The sequence below is a fragment of the Microplitis mediator genome, chromosome 4, assembly GCF_029852145.1.
Source record: "Microplitis mediator isolate UGA2020A chromosome 4, iyMicMedi2.1, whole genome shotgun sequence".
NCBI classification, from domain to species: Eukaryota; Metazoa; Arthropoda; class Insecta; order Hymenoptera; family Braconidae; genus Microplitis; species Microplitis mediator.
Genome location: NC_079972.1, coordinates 14,379,302 through 14,399,071, shown reverse-complemented (window position 1 = coordinate 14,399,071; position 19,770 = coordinate 14,379,302). Strand labels below are relative to the sequence as shown.

Sequence of the window (19,770 nt, the reverse complement as noted above, 5' to 3'; positions counted from 1 at the left end):
AGTTCGCATGTCTCATTTGCATGTGAATTTGCGTTAATTAGTTGCATATGCATTAATATATGTAAATTATGTAGATTTATAATGTAAATTAAATAGATTTTAGCATAAAAAACGTGAAAATTTAATTAAAATTAAGGAATTATTAAATTAAAAAAATGATTGCATCAGATTTTAGGGGTGAGGGGAGTGAGGAACGCGTCATAGCTGCTAGAAAGCGGGGGGGAGGGTAGTCAGGAGATAAGGGCGCGATTGGCCGGAAATCCCCTCCACATGCGTAGAAAGGGAAGGGTACCAACGAAATTGTATTTTGCGCTGGGCGACTAGTAAGTGGGGGTGAAGTGGGGGTGAAGTGAGCGTCCTAAGGGCTAGGGTGGAAAGGGTTAGTTGGCACCCGACATTCGATGTGTACGCATCGTTTTCGACGTGTTCAACTATTTTTAAAAATTCTGTTGACTTTTTTTTTTAATTTTTCTTTACCCTTAATGACGTCATTAGTCATTTTTGAAAAAAATTTTTTTTTTCAACCAGCGTTTTCGCAAGTTGAAAAAATCAATTTTTTTTTTAAATTTTTTTGTCAACTCCATTCAATATACAAGTCAACAGTATTTTTATTTATTAATTAGTGTTGATTGTTTAGATAGATTATCAATGGATTCCAACGATGAAAAGTTTTTTTTCTGATGTCTTGACTGGAAGGAAGGATGGAACCAAAGAACACTGACCAGCCTCAATGAACTGCTAGCTGTCATCCTACCAGCTGATCAACTGGCATCGTTCGGCAGGGAAATAAAGTTATTTCCCTGTTGAGGTTTGTTATTGTTTTTTAGTTTCTGTCACTCTCTTTTCTCTTCTCCATTATAATCTATATATTTAATTGCACTTTTTAATATTTATCATCGGTTCCGTATCTTTTTTTTTTTTTTTTTTCTTTAATTTAAATTCATTACGGTTATAAATATTCGAGTCTTTTGAATTCAATTTAGTTTTTTTTAATTAAAGTCGAGCCATTTGCAATAAATTAAATTCAGATTTTTAATAGTCGAGTCATTTGAATCAAATTCGGTTTTCTTTAATTCAAGTCGAGTCTTTTAAATCAAATTGAGTTTTTTTAAATTAGAGTCGAGTCATTCGTATTAAATTTTTTAATATCAAGCCGAACATTTGCATGAAATTAATTGTTTTTTTTTTTTTTAAATTCGTGTCGAGTCATTTGAATCAAATTGAGTTTTTTAAATTTGAATTCGAGTCATTTTAATCAATATTTTTTTTTTTAATTGAAATTGAGCATTTGCATGAAAAAAATTTTTTTTTTAAATTCGTGTCGCGTCATTTGTATCACATTCAGTTTTTTAAATTTAAATTCGAGTCATTTTAATCAATATTTTTTTTTTAATTGAAATTGAGCATTTGCATGGAAATAATTTTTTTTTTTAAATTCGTGTCGAGTCATTTGAATCAAATTGAGTTTTTTAAATTTAAATTCGAGTCATTTTAATCAATATTTTTTTTTTTAATTGAAATTGAGCATGTGCTAAAATAATTTTTTTTTCAAATTCGTGTCGCGTCATTTGAATCACATTCAGTTTTTTAAATTTAAATTCGAGTCATTTTAATCAATATTTTTTTTTTAATTGAAATTGAGCATTTGCATGGAAATAATTTTTTTTTTAAATTCGTGTCGAGTCATTTAAATCACATTCAGTTTTTTAAATTTAAATTCGAGTCATTTTAATCAATATTTTTTTTTTAATTGAAACTGAGCATTTGCATGGAAATAATTTTTTTTTTAAATTCGTGTCGAGTCATTTGAATCAAATTGAGTTTTTTAAATTTAAATTCGAGTCATTTTAATCAATATTTTTTTTTTAATTGAAATTGAGCATTTGCATGAAAATAATTTTTTTTTTAAATTCGTGTCGAGTCATTTGAATCAAATTGAGTTTTTTAAATTTAAATTCGAGTCATTTTAATCAATATTTTTTTTTTTAATTGAAATTGAGCATTTGCATGAAAATAATTTTTTTTTTAAATTCGTGTCGCGTCATTTGAATCACATTCAGTTTTTTAAATTTAAATTCGAGTCATTTTAATCAATATTTTTTTTTTTTAATTGAAATTGAGCATTTGCATGAAAATAATTTTTTTTTTAAATTCGTATCGAGTCATTTGAATCACATTCAGTTTTTAAAATTTAAATTCGAGTCATTTTAATCAATATTTTTTTTTTAATTGAAATTGAGCATTTGCATTGAATTCAGTTATTTTTTTCTTTTCTTAAACTAAAGTCTAGTCGTTTGCATTAGTTTTAGTTTCTTTAAATTAAATTCGAGCAGTTAAATTTATTTTAAAATCAGTAGAATCAGTAACATTCGAGTCATTTTTTAATAATTAAATTAATAGGGTGTAAATTCATAAACACAAACACACATTAGCTTTTTAAAATTAGATTAACCCACATTTTATTAGAAATAGAGTTACATATTTTTCAACACTTTTTTTTTTTTCTTTAATAAATTAAATTCCAGTTTTTTTGCAAGTCGAGTCATTTGAATTAGAGACAGTTTTTTAAAAGTAGAGTCATTCAAATTACAGTAAAACCATTCACGTTCAATTCAATTAAAGTAAATTCATTCAATTTTAAAAAATGCCATTTAAATTAAGTTACTTTTTAGAAAGTAGAGTCATTTAGTTTTTTCAACTTAGTCTTGGTTTTCTTTTTTTTTTTTTTTTTTTAAATTCATTTTAATTAGAGTCATTTGAATCACAAGCAGTACTAACCGAGTAAACTTTTTTTTTCTTTTTCTTATAAATTGAATAACTTCCTTCTGGAGTTATCATTTCTTTTTTTTTAATTTAACATGGGGTATAGATTGATTTATTGTCAATAGCCTTCTGCTGTTGACAATTCAAACACACCATTTTTTACTCACCTCACACACATAAATACGCACTTTGCGTATACCCAACTCACTCCCTTGTATTGCTAGGATAATTTTTAATTTTTAAATCGGGGTAATTAGATTAATTAGTGGACCAGTAATAGGTTTTTCATTGAGAGTATTCTCTCGGTAGAATCACGCGTTAAATTCTAGAGTCAACCAACCCTTCCCCAACAATTGCCACTCTTACCCTTTTTTTTTTTTAATTAATTAGCGTTGGGTTTTTGTCCGCGAAATGGGATATTGGTCTAGTGATTTAGCTGGGGGTTTATGGGTATTAGGGATTATAAGGACACTTGGTTCTTATAATTTAGGTCAAATTAAATTCACGCGAATTAGAGTCTAAAAATATATATCACTCTATAGATCTTAAAGGCGAAAAATATTGTTACGCTGTTATGGGTGGCCAACCATAACAGCGTATATAAAATATTTTTTTTATACATTAAAATTTAAAAAAAATTTATTTTTTTCATTTTTTAATGCATAAAAAGCTGAAAAAAGAAATTTTCCCTGATCAGTTTTAATTTTTAATGGATTATTCTGTCCCACCCTTTGAGTACCCGGGTGCGATTTGGGTGCCGGTCTCAATCCATAAAAAATTTTTCTGATCATAACTTTTCTTTTTTAAGTGTTTAAGTGTCTGTAGAGCGGTGTGTATTTTTCATTTATTATTATTATTTAAATAATTAGAGTCACTTTTGCTGCGTTAGTTAATAAATTAGTTACTATAGGAGGGGAATAATATAGGACTGGGGTTTTGATGTCACTAGACTGATCGGGGAAGTAGATTAATTAAATAACTTGGGTTTTTTTTAAATTAGAGTCACCCTATCCCTTTTTTATAAGAGTGGTGATTTACCCCCCCCCCCCTTTTTTTTTTTTAAATTCAAGTATTAGCGTCACGCTTTTATTAGATATTTAAGTTACTGGTCCAGGGGTTTTGAAATTAGAATCAATTTTGCATAGGGTTTTTTTTTTAGCTTAAATTCACATACACCCCCACTTACACCACCCACTGAGACTCTGTTCATCTTCAATGAAATCGAGTCTTACCTTACACGTCGCCGTAAGTTGAGGTTACTCACAACCTCGTTTACGGCGACTTTAACTTACACACCAATCTATACCCCTAATTTTTTTACCCTTAAATTCATTAAATGTAGATTTAGATTAAAAAAGACACCTGGCACTCGATCAGGTGTCAATAGCTGTAGAGTCTTGAGTTTACTCGTTAGCATTGCTTGTATGTAGTATTAATTTGATTAGAGTCACATTAAAAATCTTTTTTTTTTTTTTTTTCTTTAATAATATATTAAATTTGAATGGCATTTCCGCGTAAAAGAAAACCCTGGCACTAGGTCAGGCGGTCGCGTTATTTCATTGTTCGTTTTTTTGATAATATATATCCTGATCTTCTGGGCTGGTACGCATAACCCTCCGGTTCGATCGATGTCGATCCTCATTGGTCGTATACTCTAAGAAAATCTATCATTATCACGTTGTTATCGGTATTATCATTATTATTGTTGCTGCCATTATTAATATCAATACCATTATCATTTTAAAATGATAGTGTAATTGGCCCTGGTGGGTCACATTACACAATTGATATTAATATTGACTGCAATGGTTTTATTGATGATATGATAATGATGTGATTTTATAGTGACTTTTGTGTGCGATCAAAACGGGGAGTCGATTATTGATTGGCTGGTGGCCTAATGCTACACATACAGTTCGGTTTTGATGGTAATATATTACGTAGTTTTTATTATTGCTTAAAAAATCAAACAAACACATACACACATACACACTTTTTTATCACACATGTATTTGCACCCCAATAATTTTTTTCATTTCAATTTTATAAAAGTAGAGATTTGAATTAAAGTCAGCTTTTTTATGGCATAGTCATTTAAATTAGAGTAATTTTTACATAATTAGAGTCATTTTAAGTACCGTAAGTTTTCAATGATTTTAATTTCAATTGATTAATTTAATATGAATGCTCATTCATCCTTAATTTTTTTATCGTTATCTGAGCCGAGTCATTTAATTTAGCATCAATTTAATAGTAGTAGAGTCAGTTTTATCGGTATAGAGTCATTTTTTAAACAGTAGAGTCACTTAATTTAGCGTCAATTTAATAAAAGTAGAGTCACTTGAATTAGAGCCAGTTTTTTTTTTAATTTTTAATTTTTTATATACATTAATTAATTTAATGCAAACGCTCATTCACCCTCAATGTTTTTATCGTTATCAAAGTCGAGTCATTTTTTAAACAGTAGAGTCACTTAATTTAGCGTTAATTTAATAAAAGTAGAGTCAGTTTTCAAAGAGTAGAGTCACTTGAATTAGAGACAGTTTTTTTTTTTAATTTTTAATTTTTTATTACAATTAATTACTTTAATGCAAACGCTCATTTATCCTCAATTTTTTATCGTTATTTAATTCGAGTCATTTTTTAAATAGTAGTGTTACGTAATTTAGCATCAATTTAGTAGTAGTAGAGTCAGTTTTATCGGTATAGAGTCATTTTTTAAACAGTAGAGTCACTTAATTTAGCGTCAATTTAATAAAAGTAGAGTTAGTTTTCAAAAGGTAGAGTCACTTGAATTAGAGCCCGTTTTTTTTTTATTTTAAATTTTTTATTGAAATTAATTACTTTAATGCAAACGCTCATTTATCCTCAATTTTTTATCGTTATTTAATTCGAGTCATTTTTTAAATAGTAGTGTTACGTAATTTAGCATTAATTTAGTCGTAGTAGAGTCAGTTTTATCGGTATAGAGTAGTTTTTATTAAAGTCGAGTCAGTTTTGTTTTCCCCGCTAATCGAGACTTGGCATTACGTCAGGTTACCCTATCGTTTTTTAAATTTCAATTTTTAATTGAGGTCGATCTACTTTCGACGTATACTCTAAGAATATCTATTATTCTCATGTTGTTATCGGTATTATCATTATAATTGTTGCTGTCATAATTAATATCAATACCATTATCATTTTATAATGATAGTGTAATTGGCCCTAGCAGGTCAAATTACACAATTGATATTAATATTGACTGCAATGGTTTTATTGATGATATCATAATGATATGAGTTTATAGTGACTTTTATGTGCGATCAAAACGGGGAGTCGATTTATCGATTGGCTGGTGGCCTAATGCTACACGTACAGTTCAGTTTTGATAGCATTCCAATTATTATTTTGAAAACATAAAATAAAACAAGATACGAGAACCGCCCGAAATGTTTAATGATAATCTTTTTTTTTTTTTAGGTTGAGAAATACAATTATTTTTTTCTCGTTTTTTTTTTTTTCTATAGATTTTTCGAGATTACGGAACCTCTTAAAGAATTTTTTTTTTTATTTTATAAATTTTTTTTATTTTTTAGGTTTGGACGCATAATTTTTCTATTATTTTTTTCAGTAGATTTTTAAGATTCCAGAGACTTACCTAATCCTCACCCGATTGAAGTTACTCGGACTTTCCATTAATTTTTTCTTTTTTTCTAAATGTTTTTTTTTTTCAGGTTTAGGTACATAGTTTGGATTTACTTTTTGGTAGATCTTTTATGACGTGTCTAATCTAGAGTCCATTGGAATCTATATTGACATGACTGGCCTATGAGGACCAGATTAATCTTGGAGACAGTGATGCTGCTGAGCATTGAAGACAAGGTGGTCCAGATCCAAGGACTCACCGCCGCTCTAATTTTTCTTTTCTGGTACATATTTTACATCCTCCGTTTTTTTTTTTTTTTTTTTTTTTTTTTTTTTTTTTTTTTTTTTTTTTTTTTTTTTTTAAATATATATGCATGCCCGTAATTAATATATTGGGATCTATATTTTAGTTTCAGATCCAGTTAACAAGAAGGATGCCCAGGGATGCCAAGGACCAACAGGAGAACCAGGACCAGGACCAGGAAGAAGATTTTTTATTTATTTAATTTAAGCTTAATTGTAGTTAATTTTAAAAAATTTTTGTATTAAGGTGTGAGTGTGATGAATGATATGAGAGAGATTTATAATTTAAGGATTTAATTTATATTTTTATTTTATAAGAATTAGTATGAGTGGCATGTTTTTTTGCTTGGCTTGTGTATTGTTTTTTTTTATTTTTATTTGGGTTTGATAGCATGGTTTGTTTTATGTTTTTTTTTATTCGGGTTTGATTGCATGGTTTGGGTTGCTTATATTTAATTTAAATTTTTCCCTTTTTCCCATTACCTCTTAATCTTAAGTTTGTATGATTGTGATTTTATTTAAATTTAAGAGTATGATGAATGTGTGTGATATTATTTATTGCGATATCCGGGCCTAGGTATTATTATTAAGTCTTAATTTTAAGAAATTTTATTTATAAAATTTTAATATTTATATTTTTTTTTGTAATTATTTTCTGAAATATGTACTGTATAATATTTTGTGTTTATTGTCATTTAGCTTTTGTTTGGTCACCAATCGAGTGACCACTGTGTTGGTCGGGTTTTATCACTGATAAAATCCTCTGATTTAAACCGATAGATTCCGGGTCTATCGGATTTTTATTGGAGTATTTTATCAGTGTCGAGGTTTCCCAAACGGGCTATTTTCTTTCTACCAAAAGAAAATAGCTTAGACCACTACAATTGTATTTTTAAACAAATACAATTGTAGGTGAATGCGCACAGTATAGGAAGTCGGTCCTCAGCCGCTTTTTTTTTTTTTTTTTAAATAATAAATTTTTACTTTTATTATTTTTAATTGAGCATTTATAAATGAAAAAAAAACCTTCCCTTTATTTTTAATTAAATCTTTTAGTTTATAAGTAGAAATAAGTATATATAAGAAAGTGAGAAACAACTATAGTTAAAAAGAAGCAGAAGAATCCTCATAAATACAGGTAAATAATATACATAATAAACATTAATGCAGCTAAATAAACAAAAAAAAAATTATGAATTATGAAAATATATATACACTTATGTATATATATTATGAATATTTTTTTTTCAATTATTTATAGTTTTCATTTACTTCGTCTTCAAAATATTTAATTTCTGTATGACATTCGTCTTACCGAATTCCAATATTATTGTAAAGAAGCAGATAAGAAAAATGAATGCTAATTTTTATACATATATATATGTATATGTATATATATATATATATATATATATATACATATATATATATATATACTTTAAAAAGAAAAAAAATCTCTACAGAATGTCTACTGAAAGATTTTTTAATTTTTTAAATGTTTGCTCATGCGCACTAGAACATTGGTTCTTAGTGGCTTTTTTTTTTTTTTAATTAATTCTAATTTTCCTATAGTGAGCAATTTTGATCTAAATAAGAAAATACCTTTTTCGCCCCTCCGGGCGAAAAGCGTCAACTTTTCTCCCGCTGTGCGAAACGAAGTTTCCGCTTTTCGCCTCCGTCGAGGCGAAAAATAGTATTTACACCTTGAGCAGTAAATAAGAAAGCCTCAGATCACATGTTTGTTGACCTCGGCTTCGCCTCGGCCAACAATTACATGAGATCTGAGACATTTCTTACTTTACTGCCCGAGGTGTAAAATATACTATTATTTTATTTTAAATTTAATATTTTATTTATCAATATATGTATGTTATCAAGTATAAATGAATAAATATACATACTTATATTCATTTAATAGTAATAAATATCAAAGAAACTATAAAAAGAGAACAAAATATCATTAAAAAACTTCTTCTGAGTGTCTAACTCAGTAAATTTTTAAATGTTCGCGCATGCGCATTGATAAACCTATACATTCCCGCTTATTGGCGAGTGTATGTATGTAAAAAGTCTGTCCTCAGTCACCTTGTTTTTAATAATAAATTTTTATTTCAATTGTTGAGAATTATTAATATTATTTTTTTTTTAAAACTTTTTCTTTCTCTCCAATTAAATAATTAATTTTTCAAATAAAACTAAGTGAATTTTAAAAACCAAAAATAAATTTATTTATGAAGAAAAAATTACTTACATAAATACAGGTAAGTAACAAAAAAATTATTCCTGGAAGTGAATGAAACAAAATTTTATTATAAATATAAATAAATAATCAAAAAAACTCTTAATCCAACACCTGCTTTGTGGTTTAAAATTTTCGCGCATGCGCATTTGCGGTTGGTTTGCTATTTGACATGTTGGCTAGTTGTTACTATTGCTTAATTATAGTCATTTCAGATATAAGTCATTTTGGGCAAATTTAATTGGGCGTTTTGCGTGCAAGCCAAATTTAATTTTTTTAATTATTTACTCTATTTATTTATAATTTTGAATTTGTCTGATGTCTGCTACATTTACACCCATACAAATGACAGATTCGACGACACAGATGTATTTAAATGCGATCAAGTTGATGACAACTTTAAGGTTTGAAACAGTCACCAACTTTCTCTAGAAGTTAGCAACCAGTGGTCGTCAACTTATGAAAATGAAAATTTTTGCGGTCAACTGTCACCGAGTTGACAGCAAGAATGGGCATTTCCATAAGTTGTCGGCAACTGGTGGCCAACTTCCGGAGAAAGTTGCTAACAACTTGCAGTCAACAGTTACAAATCTTAAAGTTGTCGTCACCTTAAATTTAACAAAAAGTCAACAATTTTTTGTGCCGCTTGAAATATTATACTGATGTTATGAGTGTGAATGTTGCTTACTGAATTTTTAAAATTTTGAAATAAGTGGATTAAACCTAAATCGAATAAAATTAAAAAAATGCACATTTATAGAATTTGAAAATCAGTACGTGCATTTTTTAAATTTTTATATTTTTAACTGCTTAATTCAATGATACCGAAGTTAGGCGACGTCAAATAATTCTTCGATTTTTTTTAAGAATAATAAATTATAAAAAAAAAATATTTGAAAAAATTGCACCTGTAGTTCTTTCAATTTTCTACATGTGTATATTTTTTATTCGTAATTGATGTGTTGAGAAAACAATACGAAAAGTTGTTGATTGTCTGACAATTTCAGGATCATTTTAATTCATTTATTTGTAATTTAAAATTTGTTTCATATTTGCTTCACTCTCACTCATGCTGATGCTGAGATAAGAATGACAAAATAAATATTGCCGCCAGATGTTCTCACTCACTATTATTATTATTTACAGTGCTGCCACATTAGCGGCATAAGTATAAGATTTTTTTATTTTTTTCGTCATAATTCTGTTGCCATTCTGTATGCGCCGTATGCGATACTCGAGGGTCGATAATCGACTATCCGCGAACTCTTGTGAGCATCCGTGAGGTTAGACACGTGTCAAAGTAAAATTATACATAAAAATCACCGCATCGTAAAAAGTTTAAGTTGAAGTTTTTGATGAAAAAATAATTTTTGTGACATGACTTTAACTGACGAAAAAGAAGCAGAGCCAGTGGTGGAAACTGAAGTACATTTTCAGGCACCGGCTATTCAAAACAACCCTGATGGATGGGGTCCTTGTGAGCTGCCGGACCAATTCCGGGACATTCCGTACCAGCCATTTTCTAAAGGCGACAGATTAGGAAAGGTAAACTTGATACTAACATATGCAAACATATATACGTTTTTGACAAGAGAAGTTAATTCTTAATTTAATTTTAAACAGATATCCGACTGGACAGGCGTAGCTTTCCAGGACAAGAAATTCACAAGTACGTATTGAAATTATAACCTAGAAATAACTAATCGTTGATGTTGTAGATAAATTTAGCAGTATTGATGATTGATTAAATTTTTTTAGACAAATATGCATCTCAGTTTGGTTCTGGAAGCCAATACGCGTACTACCATGACGAGGATGAGTCGACATTCCACTTGGTGGACACTACTCGGGTTCAGAAGCCTCCATACCAGCGTGGACGTTTCGGCAAAAACCAACGTAATCTCCGCGGTCGCGGTGGTCAACGGGGTGGAATGAACGCACTGCAGCAGTTGGGCAAACTGAAGCTGCGCGAGCGCGAACGAAAAGGGCAAACTAAACGCTGGGGTCGGAACAACAAGAACAATCCTCCAAATAAAAATCGTGATGCTTCGGTGACTGTACGACCCGACTGGTCTACCATCGAAGAAATGGATTTCCCTCGTCTGGGAAAACTGAGTCTGCCAAACATAAAGGATGGCGAGGACATTTTATGCTGTGGGTCATTGGAGTACTATGACAAAACATACGATCGTGTCAATGTTAAGAATGAGAAACCGCTGCAGCGTATTGACAGGATCTTCCATACTGTCACTACTACTGATGATCCCGTTATCCGTAAATTATCAAAGACCGAGGGCACGGTTTTTGTTACTGATGCTATTCTGGCAACAATAATGTGTTGCACCAGGAGTAACTACAGCTGGGATATAGTTATTGAGAAAATTGGAGACAAACTCTTTTTTGACAAAAGAGATAACACCGAGTTTGATTTGTTGACAGTAAATGAAACCAGCGTTGAACCTCCAACCGATGATGGAAACTCGCTGAATTCACCGCGAAACTTGGCACTTGAAGCCACATTCATCAATCATAACTTCTCTCAGCAAGTTCTCAAGTCCAGTGAGCCTCGATTTAAATTTGACGAAGGCAATCCTTTTGTATCTGAAGAAGAAGAAGGTGATGTAGCATCAGTTGCTTACCGATACCGCAAGTGGGATCTAAACAATGGTATCACTCTGGTATGTCGTTGCGAGCACGACGCAGTAATGCAAGGACCCAACAGCGAGACTCAGTTCTTGACAATTAAAGCCCTAAACGAATGGGACTCGAAGCTCGCCAATGGCGTTGAGTGGCGCCAAAAGTTGGACACCCAGCGAGGTGCGGTTTTAGCCAACGAATTACGTAACAACGCATGCAAGCTCGCTAAGTGGACTGTCCAGGCTCTGCTTGCCGGATCTGATCAAATCAAATTCGGTTATGTCTCACGTGCCAGCGTACGCGATTCATCCAAACATGTTATACTTGGAACACAACAATACAAACCAATCGAATTTGCAAGACAGATTAATTTGAACATGGACAATGCCTGGGGTATTTTACGCTGCATCATTGATATCTGTCTCAAACAAAAAGACGGTAAATACTTGATCATGAAGGACCCGAATAAACCAATGATCAGATTGTACGACATTCCCGACAATACTTTTGAAAGTGAAGATGAGGAAGAGGAAGACGAAGATGAGCTTGTCAATGATGCTTTCCAAAATTAATCCTGAACAACAATAACCGTATTAATAATAATAATAATAATTTTTTTACATCAGCACTCCATTGTCTATCTAACTTGGCTTTTCTTGCATACTATTAATTGTATATTACGCAATTCACTCTGATTATTATTAATTTCAATAAATAAATAAACAAAATTGGTACTAAAAATCTCACTTTTTATTTACAGAACGACATTACGATGAGTAGAAATGTGACGAATTGTAAATAGAAAAATTTAAATTAATTATTTTAGTATACTTATTACTGTCCTTGTGGTTCATGTCTTAATTTTTTTTTAGAAAACTCAGGAAAACTTTTCTAAATGTCATTTTTCTCATTACTCGTCTTAATTTATTGATTAATTTGCTGTCGCTGACAATCTAAATTTTTAATTTTGAATCTTAAATTGTTCCATGTCCATTTCACCCTCAAAAAAGAATAGCGAGTAATTTGAGACCGGGAATATTTAAATTTAATTTCTTTTATTGCTGTTATTAAATATCAATTTACCCAAACAACATCAAGTTATTTGTGTGTAAATTTATGTATATATATATATATATTATTTTTTTTAACTACTTATTGCTCTTATTCATTCGTTCATTTATATTTAGATATCGATAAGTATTTTTTAAAAATAAAATTCCTAAATAATATCGACAGGAATATTTTTATATATTTTTTTGTTAATAATCGAAGAATATATTTATCATATATATATATATAATCAGCGGGAATAATCGCGCGCCCATTTTATTTAAAATTTGGCTACAATGCTCATGGCCCTCCTAGCGAATCATCCGGTTGTGGACTCGGGTGAGTGATCTAAGATGGGCATATATCACTGCGTAAGAATATAAAAATAAATACTAGTGCCTGCGATAATAAAAAAGTAGCAGTTATAACAGTAAAAGTTACAAAATGATAACGACGGAAGAAAAAGTAGAAGAGTCGCCGCAGGAACCTGAAGTGCACTTCCAGGCGCCGGCTATTCAGAATAATCCTGATGGATGGGGTCCATGTGAATTGCCGGACCAGTTTCGCGATATACCGTACCAGCCATTTTCTAAGGGTGACAGGTTAGGAAAAGTAAGAATAATATGCCGACTGATAATCGTTAATTAATTTTTATTTATAAAGGCAAAACTAATCTACATAAATTTATTTTAATCAGATCGCTGACTGGACAGGTCTAGCTTTCCAGGATAAAAAATTCACAAGTACGTTTTTCAATATTTTACTGATATTCATGGATTTCGTTTGACAATAATGAGTTAATTTTTTTTTTTTTAGATAAATACGCGTCTCAGTTTGGCTCAGGAAGTCAATACGCTTATTACCACGATGAAGATGAGTCGACGTTCCACTTGGTGGATACAACTCGTGTCCAAAAGCCGCCTTACCAGCGCGGGCGCTTTGGGAAGAATCAACGTAACTTCCGTGGACGAGGTAGTCAACGCGGTGGGATGAATGCAATGCAACAGCTGGGCAAACTGAAGCCACGTGAACGTGAACGCAAAGGCCAGGCCAAACGCTGGGGTCGCCAACAAGGATTTCGTAACAATAAGAACAACCCGCCAATAAAAATTCGTGATGCTTCGGTGACTGTACGACCTGACTGGACTACCATCGAAGAAATGGATTTCCCTCGTCTGGCAAAATTAAGTCTGCCGAATATAAAGGATGGCGAGGACATTCTATGCTGCGGGTCATTGGAGTACTATGACAAAGCCTACGATCGTGTCAATGTTAAGAATGAGAAACCGCTGCAGCGTATTGACAGGATCTTCCATACTGTCACTACTACTGATGATCCCGTTATCCGTAAATTATCAAAGACCGAGGGCACGGTTTTTGCTACTGATGCTATTCTGGCAACAATAATGTGTTGCACCAGGAGTAACTACAGCTGGGATATAGTTATTGAGAAAATTGGCGACAAACTCTTTTTTGACAAAAGAGACAACACCGAGTTTGATTTGTTGACAGTAAATGAAACCAGTGTTGAACCTCCAACAGATGATGGAAACTCGCTGAATTCACCGCGAAACTTGGCACTTGAAGCCACATTCATCAATCACAACTTCTCTCAGCAGGTTCTCAAGTCCAGTGAGCCTCGATTTAAATTTGAGGAAGGCAATCCTTTTGTATCTGAAGAAGAAGAAGGTGATGTAGCATCAGTTGCTTACCGATACCGCAAGTGGGATCTAAACAATGGCATCACTCTGGTATGTCGTTGCGAGCACGACGCAGTAATGCAAGGACCCAACGGCGAGACTCAGTTCCTGACAATTAAAGCCCTAAACGAATGGGACTCGAAGCTCGCCAATGGTGTTGAGTGGCGCCAAAAGTTGGACACCCAGCGAGGTGCGGTTTTAGCCAACGAATTACGTAACAACGCGTGCAAGCTCGCTAAGTGGACTGTCCAGGCTCTGCTTGCTGGATCTGATCAAATCAAATTCGGTTATGTCTCACGTGCCAGCGTACGCGATTCATCCAAACATGTTATACTCGGAACACAACAATACAAACCAATCGAATTCGCGACCCAGATTAATTTGAACATGGACAACGCCTGGGGTATTTTGCGCTGCATCATCGACATCTGTCTCAAACAAAAAGACGGCAAATACTTGATCATGAAGGACCCGAATAAACCAATGATCCGGTTGTATGACATCCCAGACAATACATTTGAAAGCGATGGCGAGGAAGATGACGACGAGGATGAACCTGTTAATGATGCTTTCCAAAACTAATATTTATCAGAAATAAATTGTATACATAATTATCAATACTTTGTTATATATTAATAAGAACGTCGTATCTGTACTCGCCTGTTTTTATTTAGATTGCATATTATGTCTTATAATACGCATCCAGTTCTGAAAATGTTTAGTTTTATATGATACTGAAGTTAGCAGACGTCTAATTATTTTTGGATTTTCTTTTAGGCGGTAAATTATAAAAAAATCAAAATTTGAAAAAATTGCACTTGTAGTTTTTTAATTTTTTTACATGTGCATATTTCTAGTTTTTTTTTTTCGTAATTGATTTTTTGGAAAAACAATCCGAAAATTTTTGATTGTCTGATAACTTTGGGATCGTTTTAGTTTTACATGATACTGAAGTTAGCAGACGTCTAATAATTTTTTGATTTTCTTTTAGACGGTAAGTTTGAAAAAAAAAAATTGAAAAAATTGCACCTGTAGTTTTTAAAATTTTCTACATGTGCATATTTTTATTTTTTATTTTTTGTCATTGATTTGTTGAAAAAAAAATCCAAAAATTGTAAATTGTCTGCTAACTGCAGGATCATTAGTTTTATTCATGACTTTAATAAAAAATAAAATAGGAGTTTCCCTAGTAAGTTTTTTCATTGAAGTTTTTAAAAATTAATTTTTAATGTTAGTATTCCTAATTACAGACTCTAGCAGGACCACATCAGGAAAAAATTTTAGAATTTTTGAATAACTCTTCATTAGAAGTCAATAAAAAAAATAACGTCTTCGTAGTTTAAAATTTATTGTTTTTATTAAATTTAACAAATAAATAGAATTTTTATCTTATCATTAATTTTTTTTTTATTATCTACTTTCGTAGAAAAAAACTTCCTCAGAAAAATAAAAAATAAGTTTATTATTAATTGTTATGTTTTTTTCCGTCATAAAAATTAAGTTTAAAAATATATCAGATAAATTACAAATATACAACTCTTTTATTTAATTAATAAGTAGAAAAATAAATATGTCTCTTATTTAAACAATTAAAAAAAATTTATATATTTTTTTTAAATTGTACGGGTAAGTAAACAAACTTACAATCAGTTGTTAAATTATTTAAATTCAAGACTTGGCGCGAATTCTCAAGAACGACCACGCACAGCTACTGCGCGTGATTGGAATATAAATATATCACATACTATATATACATAAATATATGATAGACAGAATTGTGTGTATACACTACTTGACACCAGTGATGCCAGAACGTGGGATTTTTCTACCCTTTCCATGCGACTTACGCGAGCAGCACACAATGAAAGCTATCCGTGTCCGTGTGTTCGGGATGGCGAGGCGAGCCGAGCGTAGCCGAATTCGGCTGCCTGAAAGGGGGAAAATGTACTCCCGCCATGCGGCACACTGGAGTACACATACATATGCAACTCGTGTCCGTGTGTAACCGCGTCCAAGCATAGGGGAAAGCCGAGAATAGCCGAAGCGTCTCCCAAAGCGCGCTAAAATAATGGCGGCTTATGAAACGGCTTTATTACATAGATAATTTTTTCTCTCTCTCTCTCTTTTTATTTTTCAGGCCTTACTATAATTTATTAATTAATTAGGGTTGTATGAAATGTTGAATTGATTAATTTAATATTTAAATCTTCAATCCGAGTTTTTATATAACTTCTAAACATAATAAAACTTAACTCTAAATGGCTGTGTGGGTAGCACACATATCTGGGAGTAACGAGGTCCCGCGTTCGACACTTGCGGATAATTTTTTTTTTTTATTTATTTTTTTTTTTAATAATAATATGAAAAAAAAAAACGAATGATAATAAAAAACAGTTCAGAGCTATTTTTGTTTTAAATTTTAAAAATTGTGATCATAAAATATTATTTCAATAAACAAATTCCAGAGCTTAAGCTTTTTTTTTTTTACTTTAATTAAAAATTCAAGAACGAGCTCTACTTTTATTTTATTAGAGCACGATAATTTGTATAAAAATAAAATAATTTTTATTTTTTTTGTTTTTTTATAAAATTGTATTTAAAAAAATTTATAATTTTGTATAATAAAGCTAAATAATATTATAAAATAAGTAAAAGTCATTTATTGTAAATTATTAAAATGTAAACTAAATTTAAATGTCCACTGGTAGTGAAAGAGCCGGAAGTATCTATATATACGTCGATCGTCTTTTGTTTTTGTTTACGCGCTTTAATATTATTGAGGAGGTCAGTTAGCTTCTAATGCGCTAATCGTGAGCATTAAAAGTGATTAAAAGTGCAATAAAGGATATAATCAATTGTGATTTTCGGCTGTGACGCATCAATTGTAAGTAATTTATTCATTCATTGAGTATTAATTGCATTTAATTTAATTATTATGTAATATTTGTATTTATAATTCAATATTTAGAATATCTATAATAAATATTTATTATATACTTCGGGAATTTTGTTTTGGCTCGTTGTTAGATGGTATTTTTTTTCGCGCGTTTTTCTTATCTTTTGTGCATTGTATCATTGGTGTTGTTTTAAATAATTATCGTAAAATTAATTTATTCATTAATAATTAAAAATTAAAATTTTTAATTTTCAATTAGTTTTTAAAATTGTTAAAATTTTTAATTTTTAATTAATTTATTAAAAATTTTAATTGATTTAAAAACTTTTTAATTCTGATTTAGAATTTTTTTTTATCATCATGGGATCATTCGAGCCTTCTGCTAAGAAACCCAAATATTTTAATAAAAAATTTCAGCATCAATGGTACGATCTACATCCAGATTGGTACAAATGGGTGCGAGAATGTCCATCTGATCCAGATAAATTTTATTGTGTTGCGTGTCAAGCAAAGTTATCATGTGGACATACGGAGATTGAACGTCACTCTCAGTCAAGTCGGCATTTAAAAAGAATGGAAGTTTTAGTGAATGATGATAGTGCAATTCCACCTTACGTGACACCCTCCACAGTAAACGATTCACCAAATTGCACTCACGAATCAAATTCAACTTCTTCGGATGAATTTGGTTTTAACACAAGAGTGCAAGCTGCTGAAATTCGATTCGCGGCATTCATCGCCGAACACCACATTCCCATTTACCTGGCGCCACAGATGTTAGAATTTTTTCAATCCATCGGTAAGGAGCCTGCTGTTTTGCAGAAGATGAAGATGGGCAAGTCCAAAACCACAAACGTAATTAATAAAGTCGTTTGTGTCAAAGAAGAGCAACGGATTACCAAAAGTTTAGAAAAAACTAAATTTTCGGTTTATGTTGACGAGACTTCAGACATAACAAATCAGAAATGGATGACTTTGATGGTTCGTTATGTTGAACCAAGTACATTGATGGTTAGGACCGAGCTGTTAACGTTGATTCATATTGAAGCAACTGACTGTTCGTCCACAAAACTTTTCAGTGCTTTCGAAGGTGAACTGATTAAAAAGAAAGTTCCCTGCAATAAAATAATTGGTCTCGCATGTGATAATGCTTCGGTAATGGTCGGTAAGAATCGATCATTCAAGACCTGCTTAACAGCAAAAAGCCCTAATCTTCTTACACTACCATGCATTTGTCATAGTCTTGCCTTGATCGCTGGTGCTGCTTGTTCAGTAATTCCAAAAGAAGTCGATCATTTAATCAAGGCTCTCCCGACATTTATTAATGGTAGCCCTAAACGGGCAGCAATTTTCAGAAGTTTTCAATTTTTTTTCGAAGACCGCCCGTGTAAGGTTACACGGTTTGCTGAGACAAGGTGGCTATCACGTCATACAGTGATTACTAAAATTTTAGTAAATTGGTCGCCATTACTCACATTCTTAACGGATCAAGCTTCAGAGGCGGCTGCGAATGCAGATGATTTGCTCTCTGTCATGAAAAAACCGACGACAAAAGCGACTCTTCTGTTCTTGAAGTTTGTACTTGAACCTTTTAACAAGATCAATGCTCACTTTCAAGGAGCGAAGACATTAATCCATGAATTACAGCCTTTTTCAAAGAATTTTTTAATTCAAGTTCTCCAGAAGTTTTTGAAACCAGCTTTGTTGGAACCAAAAATATTGGATTACGTCAATGACATCAACTTTGAACTTAGATCAAATCAGCTTGATTTGTCTAAAGTTGACATTGGAAAAGATTGCCTGGAATATTTGATGGATCAAGAAAAACAGGGATTTGTGTCAAAATCAGATATAGAAGATGTTCGCTCTAATTGTTTGCAGTTTTATGAAAAAGCTGCAACCGAGATCCGCAAAAAATTACCCTTCGACGATGTGTTTCTATCGGATCTGACGGTATTTGCAAAAGAAACCGCATTATTAGATCCAAACAGAAAATCGTCGTTTGCCCAGGTAAAGAACATATGTCGCATATTAAACCTTACTGAAGAGGAACAAGCGTCATGTGAAAAAGAATGGGATTCCTTATATCAGGTCGATTCCAGTCAGAAGGAAGAGTGGTGTAAATTACCATTTGACGAGATCTGGATGGCAATTTGCACTTTCACTGACTCTGATAAGAATGACCAATTTCCATCTTTGCGCTTGTTGCTGAGTATGGTGAGAGCACTCCCTCACTCTAATGCTCCGGCTGAGAGGGCGTTTTCTCTCATACCTGACACAAAAACGAAGAAAAGGAATCGCCTTAATGCGGAAACGTTGAGTTCGATTTGTATGATTAGATCCTCTTTTAAATCAAGAAATTTAACTGCGGTGGAATTGCCTATTGATAAGGAACATTTAGAATTGATGTCATCAAAGGTTTTATACTCGAGTGTCGATCAGGAAGTTCATGAGAAGTTAAATCTTCATGCGTATGACAGTGGTGATGAGTGGAATTAATGACATCTAGTTAATCTATAAGACTTAGTGATTATAAAGGTAAGTTCCAATTATCT

The 19,770-nt window shown here is 31.7% G+C and overlaps 2 protein-coding genes and 1 long non-coding RNA gene across 3 annotated transcripts; all 3 read left to right on the top strand.

The window, feature by feature from the left end:
• Positions 1–415: 415 nt before the first annotated feature.
• On the top strand, positions 416–7,637 carry LOC130666570 (uncharacterized). Its single transcript, XR_008989703.1, has 3 exons — positions 416–808; positions 6,480–6,674; positions 6,801–7,637. It is a non-coding gene; the product is annotated as an uncharacterized LOC130666570 (long non-coding RNA).
• A 2,521-nt stretch (positions 7,638–10,158) lies between these two features.
• Positions 10,159–12,310, top strand: LOC130666473 (eukaryotic translation initiation factor 3 subunit D-like). Its single transcript, XM_057467492.1, has 3 exons — positions 10,159–10,477; positions 10,556–10,601; positions 10,691–12,310. The coding sequence occupies exons 1-3, from the start codon at positions 10,310–10,312 to the stop codon at positions 12,139–12,141; spliced, it is 1,665 nt and encodes a 554-aa protein (XP_057323475.1). The 5' UTR covers positions 10,159–10,309; the 3' UTR covers positions 12,142–12,310.
• A 613-nt stretch (positions 12,311–12,923) lies between these two features.
• LOC130666472 (eukaryotic translation initiation factor 3 subunit D-like) lies at positions 12,924–15,747 on the top strand. The gene is made up of 3 exons (XM_057467490.1): positions 12,924–13,231; positions 13,317–13,362; positions 13,436–15,747. The coding sequence occupies exons 1-3, from the start codon at positions 13,064–13,066 to the stop codon at positions 14,899–14,901; spliced, it is 1,680 nt and encodes a 559-aa protein (XP_057323473.1). The 5' UTR covers positions 12,924–13,063; the 3' UTR covers positions 14,902–15,747.
• The last annotated feature ends 4,023 nt before the right edge of the window (positions 15,748–19,770 follow it).

Coding starts and splice junctions, on each gene's coding strand:
- LOC130666472 (XM_057467490.1), top strand. CDS start 13,064: ATGATAACGACGGAAGAAAAAGTAGAAGAGTCGCCGCAGGAACCTGAA. Junction 13,232..13,316: donor AGGGTGACAGGTTAGGAAAA/GTAAGAATAATA, acceptor TATTTTAATCAG/ATCGCTGACTGGACAGGTCT. Junction 13,363..13,435: donor CCAGGATAAAAAATTCACAA/GTACGTTTTTCA, acceptor TTTTTTTTTTAG/ATAAATACGCGTCTCAGTTT.
- LOC130666473 (XM_057467492.1), top strand. CDS start 10,310: ATGACTTTAACTGACGAAAAAGAAGCAGAGCCAGTGGTGGAAACTGAA. Junction 10,478..10,555: donor AAGGCGACAGATTAGGAAAG/GTAAACTTGATA, acceptor AATTTTAAACAG/ATATCCGACTGGACAGGCGT. Junction 10,602..10,690: donor CCAGGACAAGAAATTCACAA/GTACGTATTGAA, acceptor AAATTTTTTTAG/ACAAATATGCATCTCAGTTT.